The sequence below is a fragment of the Nymphaea colorata genome, chromosome 13 (genome assembly GCF_008831285.2).
Source record: "Nymphaea colorata isolate Beijing-Zhang1983 chromosome 13, ASM883128v2, whole genome shotgun sequence".
In the NCBI taxonomy this organism is placed as follows: Eukaryota; Viridiplantae; Streptophyta; class Magnoliopsida; order Nymphaeales; family Nymphaeaceae; genus Nymphaea; species Nymphaea colorata.
In genome coordinates this window covers 16581598-16598312 of record NC_045150.1, presented here as the reverse complement: position 1 = coordinate 16598312, position 16715 = coordinate 16581598, and the positions used below count along the sequence as shown (strand labels likewise).

The 16715-nt window shown below is 40.4% G+C and overlaps 1 protein-coding gene across 1 annotated transcript in view; it reads right to left on the bottom strand.

Annotated features, from left to right (window-relative positions):
- Positions 1-14566: 14566 nt before the first annotated feature.
- LOC116266724 (uncharacterized) overlaps positions 14567-16715 on the bottom strand; it is a 41294-nt gene continuing 39145 nt past the window's right edge. Inside the window, exon 4 of the mRNA XM_031648034.2 lies at positions 14567-16688. Coding sequence (XP_031503894.1) covers positions 16223-16688 — 466 coding nt within the window. The 3' untranslated portion in view covers positions 14567-16222. The remainder of the gene's footprint in view (positions 16689-16715) is intronic.

The window sequence follows — 16715 nt, the reverse complement described above, 5'->3', positions numbered from 1 at the left end:
GTCCAAGTCTTCTCTCTCTTTTGCAGATCCCAAAATCTAGAGATGCATCGCTGTGACGACTAGAGCATGTGCCGCAGTTCAATTTATGAATCACTTCCTTCCTTTTGGCACAATAAGAGAGCCTGATGCCGTAGGAGTCTAAGACTGTCCACCTACCAGCCAACCTGAACAGGTCATGTTACATCCCTTAGAAAAACTTGAAAGAAAAATTATATAGCTACTAAGGTAGGGGAGCCAACTGAGAGGTCAGATAAAATAATATAATAATGATGATAACCAAAGGGATTTTTTTGCATTTGAAGGTAACATTTTGCATTAACTAAGTATAAAACATGATACTCCGAAGTTGCAGTCACGATCCACTGTGCTCATCCTTTTATATTGTTATAGGTCTCGACGCTGGCTCTGTAAACATTGGGGGTGAAAGCAGTTGCCTTTTTTCCGAGCGGTGGAGATGAACCACTCACCCTGCAAGATATATATTTTATATATATATATATATATATATATATATATATATATATAAAACATGACTTGTGGAATTTTATGGACCACAATTTTAATGGAAGCTCCATATGAAAGCACTGGATCTCTTTCTTTCAGACGTGATTGAGATTGTTGCCATCCATAATTCAGCACTGAATTTGGACTCACGGCAAAATAAGCTGTGATAGCTTGATAGATTTCTGGATAGCAGCATTTTTACAAAATTTTCTTACAAACTTTAAAAAATGGCATTAGTTTTTCATTGATTTTTTATGTTCCTCAATATTATGCAAAAGACAGGCCCGACCATAAAGGAAAATCTAAAAAAAAAAAAAAAGCAATATTTCTTCACTCTAACGTCAACTCCTTAACTTTTTTTTTTTTTTTAAATAGTCAACGGAACTTTCCCACTTTTACTCGAGGCAGAGTATATGTTATGAGGTCAGAATGGACAGCCTGCACCCCAAAGATGAGAGGCAGGTTATGTGTTATGAGGAGGCTGAGCTTGTGCATGTCATAGGAGCTTGGGGGCTGATCCTTCATGTCTCCCCTTAATACAAGAAGACAAGACAGCTTGTGGTAGGACCTAACCCCAATATAGGCGAGTTCCCGATTCTTAGGGTCGATCCTACACCCAAGATCCTCGTAGAGGGTCCACACGGGTAGGGCTGTTCAACGAGTCGAGCTACTCGAACTCGACTCGTTTAACTCGACTCGTATGTTTAAACGAGCCGCTTATTTAGTTAAACGAGTCGAGCTCGAGTTGATGAGCCGACTCGTTTAATTAATCGAGTCGAGTTCGAGTTCATGTAAGTGAACTCGTTAAAGCTCGAATCGGCTCGATTATTTAGTGAACCGGTTTTTTTAAAACCGGTTCAGATGAAAAAGCGTCAAAGCGGGACGCGGTTTAGGGTTTCCTCATTTCATTTTCGTTCTCGAATCTCACTTCTCCCTCTCTTTTGAAGTTTTCGCTCTCTCCGACTCTCCCTCTCTTGCCAGTCGCCCCTCGATCTCTCCGACTTCATCAACTCTTCTCTTCTCTAGTTCTCTCGTCCGGGATTCTCCGACGTCTGCAGGAGGAACCACCGAACCAGTCGTCCGCGGGCCGTGTCCGTGGGCCACTTCAGCCTTCAAGGTCAGCCGGCTGCTCCGCCTTCGATTTCATCTGTTTTTTACCCCATTTCTTGTTGGATTCCTAACACATTTGTGATCTAAGTGTATAACAACTGATTTGAATGTTAACACATCGTCTCTAGTGCAGATTCAAGTTTAGAGGGCGTCCCTCGATCTTCCTCTTCGGTTCTCTTCGATGGATCCGACAGTCCGGCAGCGAGCGGGTATTTGCTCCTCCGGTTGATTCCGTGAATCGGTAGGGCTCTCTCTCTCTCTCCGGTTGCTACCTCAATATGCTAGTCCTCTGCTCTTGTTTTTGGGTTTTCTGTTTCGTCACTAAAGTTCTGCCTCCCGCCCTGCTTCACTGTGCTTCTTCTCCGCAGTCCGCCCGCCTGTGCTCTGTGCTTTGGTTTCCCTGCGAGGCAGCGTCAGTGTACTCGCCGTGGCCGCTTTCATCTTTGGAAAGGCGGAGGCGAAGGAGCGCCTCCCTCCCGAGCTTATCCCACGCAACGTCGTGCTCTATCAGCCTTCTGCAACAAGGTTAAAGGTGAACCCACGGAATTTTACTTCTCTTACACTGTTCCGGTAGATTTTTTATGTGCACCGATTTTGCATAACGTTGGAACGTATAGTTTTAAGTTGGTTTTAAGTTGATCGTTCTTGATGTTCTTTTAGTGTGTTTGTTTATTTGTTTTGGGTGTTTTAATGTGATATTTCAAAACTAATGTTGATATTCATGACATTGGTTTTTATCCCTCTCTGTGAAACTGTTGCTTGATTGTTTTTCCTGTCATGGATTTTGTTGTGTTACCTGCAGTTTGATTATTTACAAATAGAAAGAATTAGTATGCCATATTCTTTTTGCAGAAAAGGGCCTCAAAACTCTTACAAATTTGTAGCATATGATGGTATTTCAATCATGTTTTTCGTTGCAAATCTGATGCCCTTTTTAATTGGGGTTGGGAAGTGTTCATGCTATTTGAGGAATTTATATTTTGTTATTGGAACTTATTTTATGTACTCAGTAGATTTTTTTTTGTAACTTTATACAATTTAAATTTTATGATTGGATGTTCTCCTCACTGGATTTTTCTTTCCTTCTTGTTTCTTTGTGCATTTGCGCATGCACGTGATTTTTTTAGGCAATGGGAGGTTTTCCACAATGATCTTTATCTCTGCTAGCAGGGACTGCGGATGATCTTATAACCATTCCCTCGTTGCTAATTGTCATCCTAGGGTGTGCACTTGACTGCCAGTGAACTTAAGATGTGTTCACATGCCTTTGGCTGCTAGCTGACTTGAAACTCTTTCCTTATCAGGGAGAGTCAAACCTGACTGAACTTCCTAGTTTGTGTATGAGATAAATCCAGATATTAGAAACACAAAAACCATTAGCATCAGCTTATGGACACTATTGTTGAAGGACTTTCCACCATGAAGTGATTTAATGGTTTTGAGTCTTTTGACAATAACATAATTGCAATTTTTTTATTGCATTTCTAATTCCAATAGGTATTTGATTGAGAACTTGCGAGTTATTAAATTTTCCTTGTAATATAGGGTACTGGTTCATCATTTTTGTTTCAAGTTCCTTTTTCTTTGTTTTGGGTAGATGGTCATTTATAACAATTTCAATTAATTATTTTTCTGAATTCATTTATAAATTGTCTTCATGTAAATTGTAAAGTTTGTCTTTAGAATGATGTTTAAAATTCTGAGGTTTGGTTTTTATTTTGGTTATAGTGGATACCTCAAGACTGTATTATCCCGGACGGGCAAATTTCCCAAGTCTGCTAGGCTAATGTGGTATGTAGTTTGAGTCGAGATCCAACCAATAAAAGCTTTGCGGCTGCTTTTATAAATATACTTAGATTCTTGTTTACAGTCACACTAGTTCAGTTTATATGTCTGTCAAAATATTTCAGTTCATGTCTTATGCTTTCAAATAACATACCATTTTCTTCCATGTTGCATGATTGTGATCATGTGAGCATAATAGAATGAGATTCTAGTCTACCCACCTCAGGTATCTCATTATGATGATTGAACAATCTTCTTGTTTGATTAGACGTAACTGGTAATATGCTTGTTGATGAGTAATTTCTTTTCATGTTCAAATAGGAGAATAGCTTGAGCAGGAGGGAAAATTACTAGTTTGAAGAATGACAAATTTAGGAAGCTCGAGCATTAATAAGGGCAAACAAGTATGTGATTCGAGACCGAGTTCAGATGATGTCCCAAATGGAGTACATTCCTCTAATGAAACTCCTATAGATTCGCAAGACCCTGACTATGAAGGGGTTTCAATAGATGCTCATGAAGTACGTATAAGTGGTGCAAAAAGGTCAAGGTCAAAGACTTCTACAATATGGAATGATTTTGACGAGGTTGTTATAAATTGTATCAAAAAAGGAAAATGTAAATACTGCAGTGCACTATTTTCGATAAGTGAAGGAGGCTCTACATCATCAATGAGAAGACACAAATGTTTGACACGTTGTGCTAACACAAAGCAAACGACTTTAAGTTTTAAATCTGGGACTACTTCAGATGTCACGAAGAAGCTTATGGAAATTGGTTCCAACATTGATGCTCAAGCAATAAGAGAGTTAATTGCAAAACTAGTGGCAACCGGAGAACATGCTTTTTCCATAGTGGATAATTGTTGGTTTAGGTTCATTCTTAGGCTTGGTTTTCCTAATTGGGTGCCAGTTTCAAGAACGACAGTTAAGAGAGATGTCATGAAATTATATGAAGATGAAAAGAAGAAATTACTTCTTGTCTTCAAGGGTGTTGAGAAGATTGCTTTGACTACAGATATGTGGACATCAAACCAACAACTTGGATATTTGGCATTAACAGCACATTTCATTGATAAAGATTGGAAGATGCAACAACGTATCATTAACTTTACCGAAGTTGAGCCACCTCATACTGGGTTAGTTTTAGCAAATGTAATTGCTAAACATCTTGCAGAGTGGGAGATTAAAAAGAAAATAATATCTATTACAGTTGACAACGCTTCATCAAATGATGTTCTTGTCAGAAAATTAAAAGAAAACATGGAAAAGAGCGGCATCAACTTGTATCATGGAGGTAAATTTTTTCATGTGCGATGTTGTGCACATATTTTGAATATAATGGTACAAGATGGATTGAGTGCCATTAAGGATGAAATCATTAGCATTAGAGAGGCAGTTAAATATATCAAAGTTTCACCTTCAAGACTCCATGGTTTTGCAGCTGCAGCTAGAGAGTTGGATCTTTCAACGTCAAAGAAGTTAGTGTTAGATGTACCAACTCGATGGAATTCAACATATTTTATGTTGGAAAGAGCTCTTTTATATAAAGATGCTTTTGCAAGATATAGCATGGAAGACCCAGGTTTGGTATGGTTGCTTGGACCCGAGGATTGGGAAAAAATTGCAGTGATATGTGGTTTTCTTCGTGTTTTTTATTCAGTGTCGACCCTATTTTCTGGGTCATCTTATGCAACAACAAACTTATATTTTCTTGAAATTTGGAGAGTTCAAGCAATATTGCAGGAAAAAGTTGAAAGTGAAGGTGGGTTTATGAAGGCAATGGCAGTGAAAATGAAGGACAAATTTGATAAATATTGGAAATCCTGTAACTTGATCATGATTATTGCATCCATATTAGATCCACGCGTGAAACTCACATTATCAGAACTTGTCTTTTCAAGAATTTACCAATCAAGAGAAGAAAGGGAAGAACAAATGCAAATGGTAAAACAATCTTTACAAGATGTATATCAAAGTTACATTCAAAGAAATGAAGTGGATGTCAATATTTCTACTGCTTCAACTAATTCCTCTAGTATTCAAAGTCGAGAGAGTCAAGACACCCTACAATGTGGAATAGATCTATTTTTTAACTTGTTAGGTAAAGCTGAGAATGTTGCTTTTCAGGTCACCAAATCTGAGATAGACACATATTTGGAGGACGGATTGATTAAGCATGATAATAATGGTGATGCTTTTTCTTTCAATCTTTTGCAATGGTGGAAGGATAAGGAATCTAAGTATCGAATTCTTTCACAAATGGCACGTGATTTGTTGTCAATTCCAATAACTTCTGTTGCTTCAGAAAGAGCTTTCAGTACAGGAGGTCGAATTGTTAATGATAGTCGTAGTTCATTGGTGCCAAAAACAGTTGAAGCTTTGGTTTGTTTGGGTAATTGGGTAAAGAATGATGGTGATCCAATGCATGAAGTTGTAACACAAGTAAGTATATTTTGAATAAATTGTATTCATTAAATATTTTGTGAATCATTTGTTAATTGACTATATGTATTTCTTTCAGGTTGAGGATGAATCAAGTGAATATATATCATTAGAATGATTCAAGTTGCCTCTTGGTAATGCCTTTTTTTTTGTTGTTTTGTTTTCTTCTTTTTCTTGATCTAATGTGATTCTAGTGTCTGTTTCAGTTGCCTCTTGTAGTTTTTCTTAATCTTTTTCTGTGTACGGGTTTTATTCATTTGCTTATTGTTCTAGTGTCTGTTTCAGATGGAAAACTTCTTTCTTCATTTGCTTTCAGGTTTTATTCATTTGATCTAATGTGATTCAAAAGGGTATGTTAATCGAGCCTTTAACGAGCTCCAAAAGGATGGGCCACCTCAATTCTAGATAATATTCTGAACACTGTGTACTGAATTCACAATTTGCATTCAGTTTTGCTTCTTGATGTTCTTATTGCTTAGTGAATGGTGGAAGACTGGAAGTACATAGCAGTTGAACCCATCTTGTTTTATGCAAGTAGTCACATATGTAAATGTCGTAACACGGTAACAGGTTGCCAAAATTCTTTACCCGTCCAACTGGTTTGAATTTAACCTTTATTGTTTTCTGAACTTCATTCTTTTGATTGGTCAGGCTGCAATGATTGATCAGCCATGCAAAATACAAATGAGGTATGAAATCAAGGTCGATAAATGTTGGATTGTCTGCATGTCTTCGATAAACCCCATATTGGTTTACATTTCTGATAAGAATGTGATTCATGTAGGAATGATCTTTCTTCAATCCTTTTTATTCATACTATCCAATTCTGCATGCTTATTGATTCCTATTTGCTATTTAGGTGGATCCGAGGTATAGGAGTACATCACCATATTTTTTATTTTTATCTTTTATTTTATCCCGTAACCGAGAAATGAATTGCTCTTGTGATGTGATCCTAGCATGACAGACTTAGTCGCCTCCTACAGTCTTTGGTCCCACGATGCTTTGGCTTGCTATACAGTTTGAATTGGAATTTTTATAACTTGCCATATAGTTTTACAATTATCCTTGTACTTTTATGTTTGTGGTTGTTTTCCGGTGAATTTCTACGGTTTCTGTCAATAACGTGCTATGGAAGAGTGGTTAACCTTTTAGAGGTGTGTGCGAGTTTTATTGGTGTCAATGAATTTGTAAGCATTTTGACTGACATAGGTTTGGTTTTTCTGTGTTTTCACAGGTTGCATTTTAGAAGTCTCTGCTGGTTGTGTTATTCTGAATCTCTGATGGAGACATATAGATGTGGATGCTAATTTGGTGTGCAGTTCTTGTGGAGATGGGCTGTTTGGAAACTTGGTTTAACCATTGAAATGGACTTGGTTCCAGGAGATCAGTGGCCAAAAACGGACTGGGTTGGCTTTGTCAAGCGTTTGTGACTTCTGTTTAGGCGCTGATTGTTTATGCTATTACTCTTAAAATGAACACAACAATGGCTACTATGGGCACCATTCATTCTGTTTTGCTTGTATGTTTGCAGTCATTGCTTGTATGTATAATGTATCACGAACTTGAAATTTTCCACTATGCGTCTATGCCCCTCAGACTGTTCTTGCTGAGATCTCGAACTTGATACAGTCATTGCTTGTATGTATAATGTATTCCAAAAATTGTTGACAATCTGAACATAATTAATGCCAGGTGGTTTTATATATCTTTTTGATGAAACTGTTAGCAGTAATACAATTGGTTTGATTTGATTCAGTAAACGAGTTAAACGAGTCGAGTTCGACTATTGGTTTAATTCTTAAACGTTAAACGAGTTAAACGAGTCAAGCTCGACTAAACGAGTTAAACGAGTTGAGCTCGACTATTAAACAATTAAACATTAAATGAGTTAAACGAGCCGAGCTCGAGCTTGACTATGTATAGTCGAGTCGAGTTCGAGCTCGTGTTAGGAACTCGACTCGAGTTCGAGTTCGAGTTCGAGCTCAAGTATTTTGAGCCGAGTCGAGTTCGAGCTGGGCGAGCTCGAGCTCGACTCGGCTCGTGTGCAGCCCTACACACGGGTCTAAAGACGCCTAAAGATTGAACAAACACAACTCAAAGAAGAAACTAAGGCTAGACTCAGACCAAACACACTCCTTGTAGTTGGATCTTAGGCTCTAGGCCACCGGAAAACTACAGGAATACTGGACAAATGTGGAAGCGATTCAAAACTATGCAAGGAAAATAGCAAATCTAACTAGTCTAAATAAAGTACCTCCCCAAGGCTTGCTCGGGGTTCATTTGATGAATCTTTTGGAATTCTTTGATGATCTGCTGTAGGTGCTGCTGAGGATGAATTCCAGATGTAAGGTTGCAGCTGAGAAAATCGGGATACCAAGGTGGAAAGTGCTGCAACGCCAAGTAAGACGCCAAGTTGGAGAAGATCGCCGGCAAAGTCTATGATGTCTTCTCTTCAACTCGGTTGCTGCTGCTGGTTTTGACGGTTGCTTGGTGATAGGAACCTCAATTCGCTTGGGCGAGTGGATGAAATGCCCAAGGGTGCACACCAAATGCTAGTTGTGGCTGGGGATGGGTGGATTCAGCATGGTCTTAGCTGAGGAATTACCTAACTACAGTCAATAGAGGAAAGCTCGGCCGTAGAGCTTGGTAATTATCCTAAGTGTGGCTGGCTTAGGGCCGGTTAGGAGCGATAGGGGCTTGGACGGCTTCGGCTACTGTGTAAGGGAAGGTGATCTAAGGGTGTGAGGTCGGGAACGAGGTGGATTAAGACAAGGGAATGTGGGATGATGATTAGGAACTGGTGGTTAGGTTCAAGGATGATTGAACGAGTGGCTTGGGTTTAAATGAGAGAGCTAATGAGGAACTAAGGAGGGTTAGGGATCACGTGAGTTCGACGTGGGATCAAAAGGTGGACTCCTACACTTGAACCTAGGATAATCCTCTAGATCTAAGGCTGAAAATTCAAAGGTGGTAAGTGGGATGTGATGTGGCTGGGATCTAAGGATGGTTAATGATTGAAACACCTAAACTAAAGAGCAAATCCCTCCAAATGTGGGCACTAGTGGCACCGGCTCCTCCAATGTAGTCAAATGTGTTGAGGTGGCGCCTTGTGGAATGAGGATTCCAAATGTGGGGATTCTCTTCCAACTCACGTGCAAATCAAGGGTCAGATCTTCTCCTAAGGATCTGGATGAAGGGCTAGGAGAGACTTAGAAGGGTAAGGATGAAGCTGGTACCACTTTTTGAAGCTAGAATGTAGGAGTTTCCCCTTAATTCTCGCCTAGAAAATCTCCTCTCCATGTTGTATCTCCTTGGAGTACTTTTGGATGGAATTACCCTTAGAAATGATGGTCTCACTTCGTGGCAAGGAAGGGCACTTTGGTCCTTGGGTGATGATGACCGGAATCCCCCAAATGTGGCCCGGATTATGGCAGAGGTCGCCGGAAAACCAGAAGTTCCCGATGACTTGGTGCTTGCTATCGCCTAGGCCGTTCTTCGCGAAACCAATGTGTATCTTCTTCTTTCTTTGCATGGAATCACCTTATATGGTCCATTCCCATGTCCAAGATGGTCTCACCGTGATTTCTTGAGGATGGAATTCTGACTTTGCCGGCGAAATTCTAAAGATGGACCGTGGATGAAAGCTAGAATCGATCGACTCTTCTTGTGCCGTTTCCTTGAGTGATTTCTCAACTAGGAAAGCCTCAACGCCTAGGATCTTCTAAGACACGTAAAACTTGGTTTAAATCAAGTTTCAACCGTGGAGAAGAAGGGAATCTCGGCTGTGACTCGAGACTTCTCATCTTCTTGTAAGTCAAACCTTGGATCAAACTAAACCAACGTACTTGCTTAGCTTTCACCTTAGGAATCCAAGAACTAACCTTGTATGAGGAAACCATGAGTTTGCTGCCCTTCCTTGGATGAAGACCCAGTCTCCTTGCTCAACTTAGGCCTCTAATATCTCTGATGTAGCAGAGATATTGCACCCAAGACGTGGCTGGGCAGATGCGAAAATGAAGACGATGATAACTCCTAGGGCCGTGGCTCACCCAAGAGAAAGCCGTCACATTCTTCTTCAACGAGAGTTGATGTAAATGAAAGAGAGGGGAGATAGTGAGGAGTTGGGAAGGAGAGGAGAGGAAGACGTGAGGGGGAAGGGGGAGTAGAGGGCCCGCATGCTGGTCTTAAGAGAAGAGATTGGAGAGAACGTGAGAGAGAGAGAGGCACGAGAAGAGAGAGAAGTGAGGAGAGAGAGAGAGCAAAGAATCAAATAACCTTGATTTCTCAAAATTGCATGCGTTTACACATGAATCAAAATCTTATATACATGAGTACATAAATCTGGTTCCCATGCATGGAACCAGCCCAAATCCAAATCCAGAATATGCTAAAGCAAAACGGATCCAAGGCAAAACCCGCCTTGGTAAGTTTGAATCCAAAACTGAATTGGCGCAAACTCAAATAAAGCAAATCAAGAAGTGAAAAACGGCTAAGTCCTAGCTAGACACCCCTTGAGCCTTGTGAGCTCAAGGTGGGGACCTCGTCCGGGTTGCCACCCAAACTTCAGACTTGACACATCCCTTAACCTCATTGAGCTGAGCTCAATTCAGCCAAGAGACCTCCCTAGACTCGTCCTAGACCGACTCTAGAGACTTGGGTTTCGACACAACTCAAGAATGGACCATGGCATAACTCGCAGATTCCCCCAATTGCTGGTCTTCATCTAGTTCATTCATGTCCTAGAGCCGTTGTATATCCTCCCGCACCTCCCACTGTATTTTCTCTAGGCTCGAAGTTTAATTCCATTGAGCCGTGATCTCTCACTGTGGCCGTGCCTTTGGCCTTGGTTAGCCCTACTCGGACTAAGGCTCGTATCAGCTTGTGTCTTAATAGGGTGGCAGATAACCCTCCCTCATTTTTTTAAAATTACATATAAATTTGAAAAAATGTCTTATATATATAAATTTTGAAAAATGATATTTCAATCCCTATCAAAATTTAAAAACTTTAATTGGGTTTTTTTCATGAAAAATTTTCGACTCGGCCCTTGCTGGCAGAGGAAGATGCTGCCCCTTCTTATGAGCACAGCAGAACAAGCAAACTTCGGCCTGGGCCCATTATACTTCTAACTTACCATATGGCATTGTAGTAATTAACTGAAGAGTGGCTTGTCTTGTTTCTTAATCGGAGCTACCCCAATTATAAATTTGGATTTTTTTCTATTTTGGGTTTCAAGAGAAATCATGTGTGCTTGCGTGTATTTTCTTTTCCTCCATGCATCCATTATATGGACAATAATAGCTTTCCGAAGTGAGGAAAAAGATCTAATTCTATTGTATGGTCAATAGTAGCTTTTAGAAATGATGAATACGATTTAATTCCCTAGAAAAAAAAAAGTACTAAACTTTGTGTTTTTTTTATCAATAATGTTGCTCAAATTCTAGCCACACTTAAATGATTAATTGAATTTATCCACTTTATTTTCCAGTGGCTTGCAATGAATGAGAGATTGATTCAAATGTATCTTGGGATGCATGGTGAGTATTGTGAGATTTCTCCAACTACATCTTGTGTGTAGAATCCTTTATATTCTTCGAAGATGACATGGTCTGATGTTTGCTGTTGCGCTAACGGGAGGTCGGTTGAGACAGTGAAGTCGGTTATGAATGAACTTGAGATATATGCTGAACTTAAAAATAAGCCTTTCGACGTCCTGTTTCGTTCCTTTCAAGATGACTGAGTTAGAAATTGAAGACGTGAGGGAGATGCTTGGATGGAGAAAGCAGATCTTCCCCTTCTTTATTCGGCTCCCTCCATTTAAAGGCAAAATCAAGGTGAGATATTGTATGCCACTGAACGAAAAAGTGAGGAAGAAACTAGCAGGATGGAAAAGAAGACTCCTATCATATATTCGCAGACTATGTTCGACTAAATTTGTTATTAATCAGACTGCAAGTTTTTGGCTAATGTGCTTTAAAGTTTGAACTCCTCAAGTCGGTGATCGTATACATTGAAAGAGTTAGCCCTTGTGGGGAGAGTAGGAGGGTGGTAGAAAGCTGCGCTTGATCGATTTGCAGACTCTCTGTGCTCAAGAAATTGGAGGAGATAGTTTACTGAATTTTGTGTATCCTAACAAAACACATTATTTGGGCAGCCTTAAAAGTGACGTTCTCATGAAACTTATGGGTAAATCTGATGAAAGAACAGTACCAAAGTTGTGATAGTTCGTGGACATGCAAAGGGAAACTGTAGGATTGTTTGAGTTGAAAGAATATTTTATGGAGTTGGGAAAAGATTGGGCATTCAATTGGGTGAAAGATTGGGAATGAGGAGTCGGTTAAACCATGGAGTGGTAATTGGGGATATGGCATTATAGCTTAGTTGGTGGATGTTAATGAACATCTGCGTTAGTGCAGGAAGTTCTTTAAAGAGTCTGCTTGTAATGCAGTCAAGTTGTTTGATGAGGAAGTGAGTCTCAGACTAGGTTCTCCTTGAATGTTCTAATGTGAGAGCAGCAGAATGTTTTACTGCGGAGCGGAAAGATATATACAATACAATCAGGCGCAAAAAGATTGAAGAATTGAGGGACTGCATCTGGCGGAATGGAGCCATTCCAAGAGATGGGTAATCTATATAGATTTGGAAGGGTGTATTCGAACTTAAGAACGATAGCAAAGAATGGGATTTAACTTTCCAAGTATATGCCTTTTATGCTTCACGGCCTGTCAGACGGCATCCCGTTTGTTCATTGAATGCCCAGTCTCAATGGAAGGTGGAAATACGTTATCAAGGAAGTTCACGTGGCTATAGACTCTTTCACCTCTTTGAAAGATTTCTTTTGCTGGTGGTGGAGGAAATGATCCAGACAGGGATGGGTCAGGCAGGTTTGGCGCTTAGCCTTTCCCATGATGATCTGAAACATATGGAAACTCAAAAATGATTGTGATCCAAAAATAAGCTCTCTATAAAGTGGTGTAGGAGGATGTTAGACCCATAATCGGCAATGTGATCAATTGGCTGAGCCTAAGAAAGAAGAGATTGAGATCTGGTTATGTTCAGGGCATAGGCCAGATCTGCGGCCATCCTTTGAAAGTGCCGCTTGGATAGTCTAGTTTGTGTGCATGGAATCTAAAGATGTGCAGAGATTGGTTTTTGCTGCCATCAGGAATGGTGGGAACTTGGGAAAATGGGAAAGTGGTTGGCCTTAGACTGCATAAGACTTTTTGAAGCTTAGTAGTGAATGGAGTTTCTTGAAGGGAGAGAGGTTTTGTATGATTCGAGACATCAAGTGTGCAATCCCTAAGTACACTCCATAGGCCTGGGAATGACTTCAATATGCCAACTGGTTAAGAATTTGTATTTTAGAAACTGCAACCCTTGAGGAAGTTATATCCGTTGTTTGTGGAGAGCATAAGTCCTGTGTATTTGATGCGTGGAACCTAACTTAGGTCCATTTTTATTCATTCAGGGCTAGAATTGTTGGCTTGGAGGGCAAACTGTACATTTTTTCTTTCTTTCATGTACATACAGCATTGGTTTCTCTAATAAAGAGAGGGGACCGATACAACTCAGCAGATTTGCATTGGAGAACACCATAAACCATTATTAAAAACTATATACTATTATGGCACCATAATTCGTCCCTAATGACGCCATTGTAACTCTTTTCTAGTCACTACACGCGTCTGTGTGTATATATATATATATATATATATATATATTAAAATCAGCCAGCTAAACCTTGGCTGGAGGCTATTTTTTATGTTGTACAGTTAAAAACCATGCAAAATATACCTTTGCGGTGACAGGTTGCTTGGCTATTGTTTTTAGCGACAGAATAAATCTTTTGCTTGCTATTGTTGATTTTCCTTCCTTGTGTCCTTGAGGTTCAAGATTGCTTCAAAACCTGGATTGTGAACGGTATACCCATGAACCAGATTATCACACATTCAGTGTTTGTGAAGAGTAGTACCCACAAGAGCCAGACTTTCACCAACCTGCCAGAACAACTGGCGACATCACACCCCTCAAAGAAATACACATTGTATTTAAAGTAGCCTGATAGGCTGGCGACATTGTCCTTCAGGCCCTGCTTTGAGAAGAATTCCAAAAGCATTACTCTAAAACTGATTTTGGTCGAATTATTATCAGACTTGATATTTTGTGGTTGATGGCCGGGAGTTAGGATATATATGTAAGTAACACACATCTTTCATGTTTATGTACAAACTTACACTTAATATGACAATTCTACATATAGGACTTTTTGTATTTTTAGCTTTTGAATTTCTTTTAATTTCATCCTCTATTCCTTTGCAAGAGATGTTGGAGTCCCCAACGGCTACAATTCTAGCCGTTGTGTACAATTCTAGCCGTTGAGTCCGACGACACTTCAGCGTCTTATTTAAAGACCCCGTGACATATTCTTAAATGAGGCAGCCCTTGGGGCTCTTGTTGGGCCTTGGTGCCCCTTTGTGGTGTGTTCTTCTTGGTTAGGCCTTCGTGCCTGTTTATTGGTTAGGCCTTTGTGCCGTAAGTTTGTTGCTGCTGTTGACAGCAGAGTTTGGGGCCTTTGTGCCTGTTTGTTGGTTAGGCCTTTGTGCCGTAAGTTTGTTGCTGCTGTTGACAGCGGAGTTTGGGGCCTTTGTGCCTGTTTCGTAAGTTTGTTGCTGCTGTTGACAGCAGAGTTTGGGGCCTTTGTGCCTGTATATTGGTTAGGCCTTAGTGCCTGATTCGTAAGTTTGTTGCTTCTGTTTACAGCAGAGTTTGGGGCCTTTGTGCCTGTTCATTGGTTAGGCCTTAGTGCCTGTTTCGTAAGTTTGTTGCTGCTATTGACAGAGACAGCAGAGTTTGGGGCCATTGTGCCTGTTTACTGGTTAGGCGTTAGTGCCTGTTTCGTAAGTTTGTTGCTGCTGTTGACAGCAGAGTTTGGGGCCTTGGTGCCATTTCTTAAGTTGCTCATTGCTTTGTTATCAGCTTGGATTTGTGCCTTGTGCACGGTTTTGTCCCTTTACTGAAGAAATTTGGGTGTTGTACTCCGTTGAAGTGCCTTGGTGCCCTGTTTGACTTCTTGCTGGAGGATCTTTCGTTATTGTGCTCTTATTGAGAGTTCCAGAAATTGAAGTTTCCTAATACCAGAGCCAGTTTCTGCAGGATCCAGTTTCCTTTTAATCAAATTGAGGAACCGAGTTTCTTACTGGAGAATATCATCTGGTTGCTGAAGCTTGAGGCTGTCCTTTGCGAAAATATGTTGCTTCTCTGAAGAGTGTTTGTTGCAAGGCTCGATCTGCCATGCATCACCATTCCTTGGATCTCTGGTTTTTAATGAACAAGGAGCTAGATCTGCCGTCGCCAATCTGCCACTTTGAGAGTTTCTTTGTGGAGCAATTCCTTTTTGGTGCACTCAGTAGTCACTGCGTCCTTCCTCTGACACACCCCCCTCTCTGAGGAGATCTCGACCATTAGTTCTTATGAACATGTCTGAGACTTACTTGAGCTCTACCGTGAAGAACGCCGTTGTCACCGACTCTCAGTGCCTTCGCCTTCGATGTCTTCCGCAAGGTGGTCGGTGGAAGATATGCACGTCTATGACATGCATTTGGGGTTGAATGTTGAGGACATTAATTTTTCACAAACACTGCCGGTGGACACCATATAGGTTTGTTGGCTCTTGGTAAGATAAAGGATCAGCAGTGTCACTGAGATTGCCTCAGCAGATTGTCTTAAGTGATTTATTCTCTCTACGGTATTCATCCTAGATAATTTTGGGCATCTATTGGTATGTTTGGATCGGGAGGGTGAGGTTTGGTGTCACTCGGCAGATCAAGAGCTAGAGGTGTGTTTTTGTGACAACCGTGATATTAGGTGTGTGATCCACCTGGGTTGTCGTATTTGTGTTCCTTAATTTGGTGTAGTATGGAGAATGTTCTCCAGTTGTTTGCCAATTAAGGGGTTTGTTGTTTATCTAGTCTCTTGATGTTTTATCGGGTTGTGGACCGCTGGGTGCTCAAGCTTTGTCTAAAATGAATACTGTAATGTTGAGTAGACCACTTCAAAAATCTCTTGACCACTTCAAAAATCTCTTGCTCAAGGCTCAATCTTTTGTCCAAAATGAAAATCTTTGCCAACCTTTATCATCAAGACATATTAGAAGTGCCTCGAAAAAGACATTTTTGGATATCTGCATATATTAAATAGCATCAAATCTTGATTGTGAGAAAGAGCTTATGAGTTTCATAATAAAATTTATTCACTGACCCCAATGAGTTCTGCTACTTTAAATTCGATATAGCAATATACTTTGTTTTTCTCTATTGGTGGGCCTTGGTGCACCTTTGGTGCGTTCATCTTGGTTAGCCTCGGTGCCTGTTTAGGCCTTAATGCGCATGCTTCTGGATGTTGCTGCTGTTCACAGCAGAGCCTTGGTGCACGATTTTCTCTTTACTGAAGAAATTTGGGTGTTGCACCCTGTTGAAGATCTTGTGCCTTTGTGCGTTGTTTGACTTTCTTGCTGGAGGTTCTTTCGTCAGTGTGCTCTTGATTGAAGGAGTTCCAGACCTACATAGTCTGATGTAGCAGAAACAAATTTCTAAGAAACAAAAATATTCTGACATTGTAATCTTCCTCTTCTGCTTTGGTTGCTTCTTCAGTTGTTTGGCTGAACCAAGTTGCTGTTTGTGCGTTGTTTGACTTCTTGCTGGAGGATCTTTCGCTTCTGCTTCTACTTGGCTGAACAAAAATATATATAACCACAAATTCTGACAGTGTAAATCTCTCCCTCTTCTGCTTAGGTAGGCTTCTTCAGTTGCTCGGCTGAACCAAGTTGCTGAGGGAGTTCCAGACCTAATAATATTTGATGTTAGCAGAAAC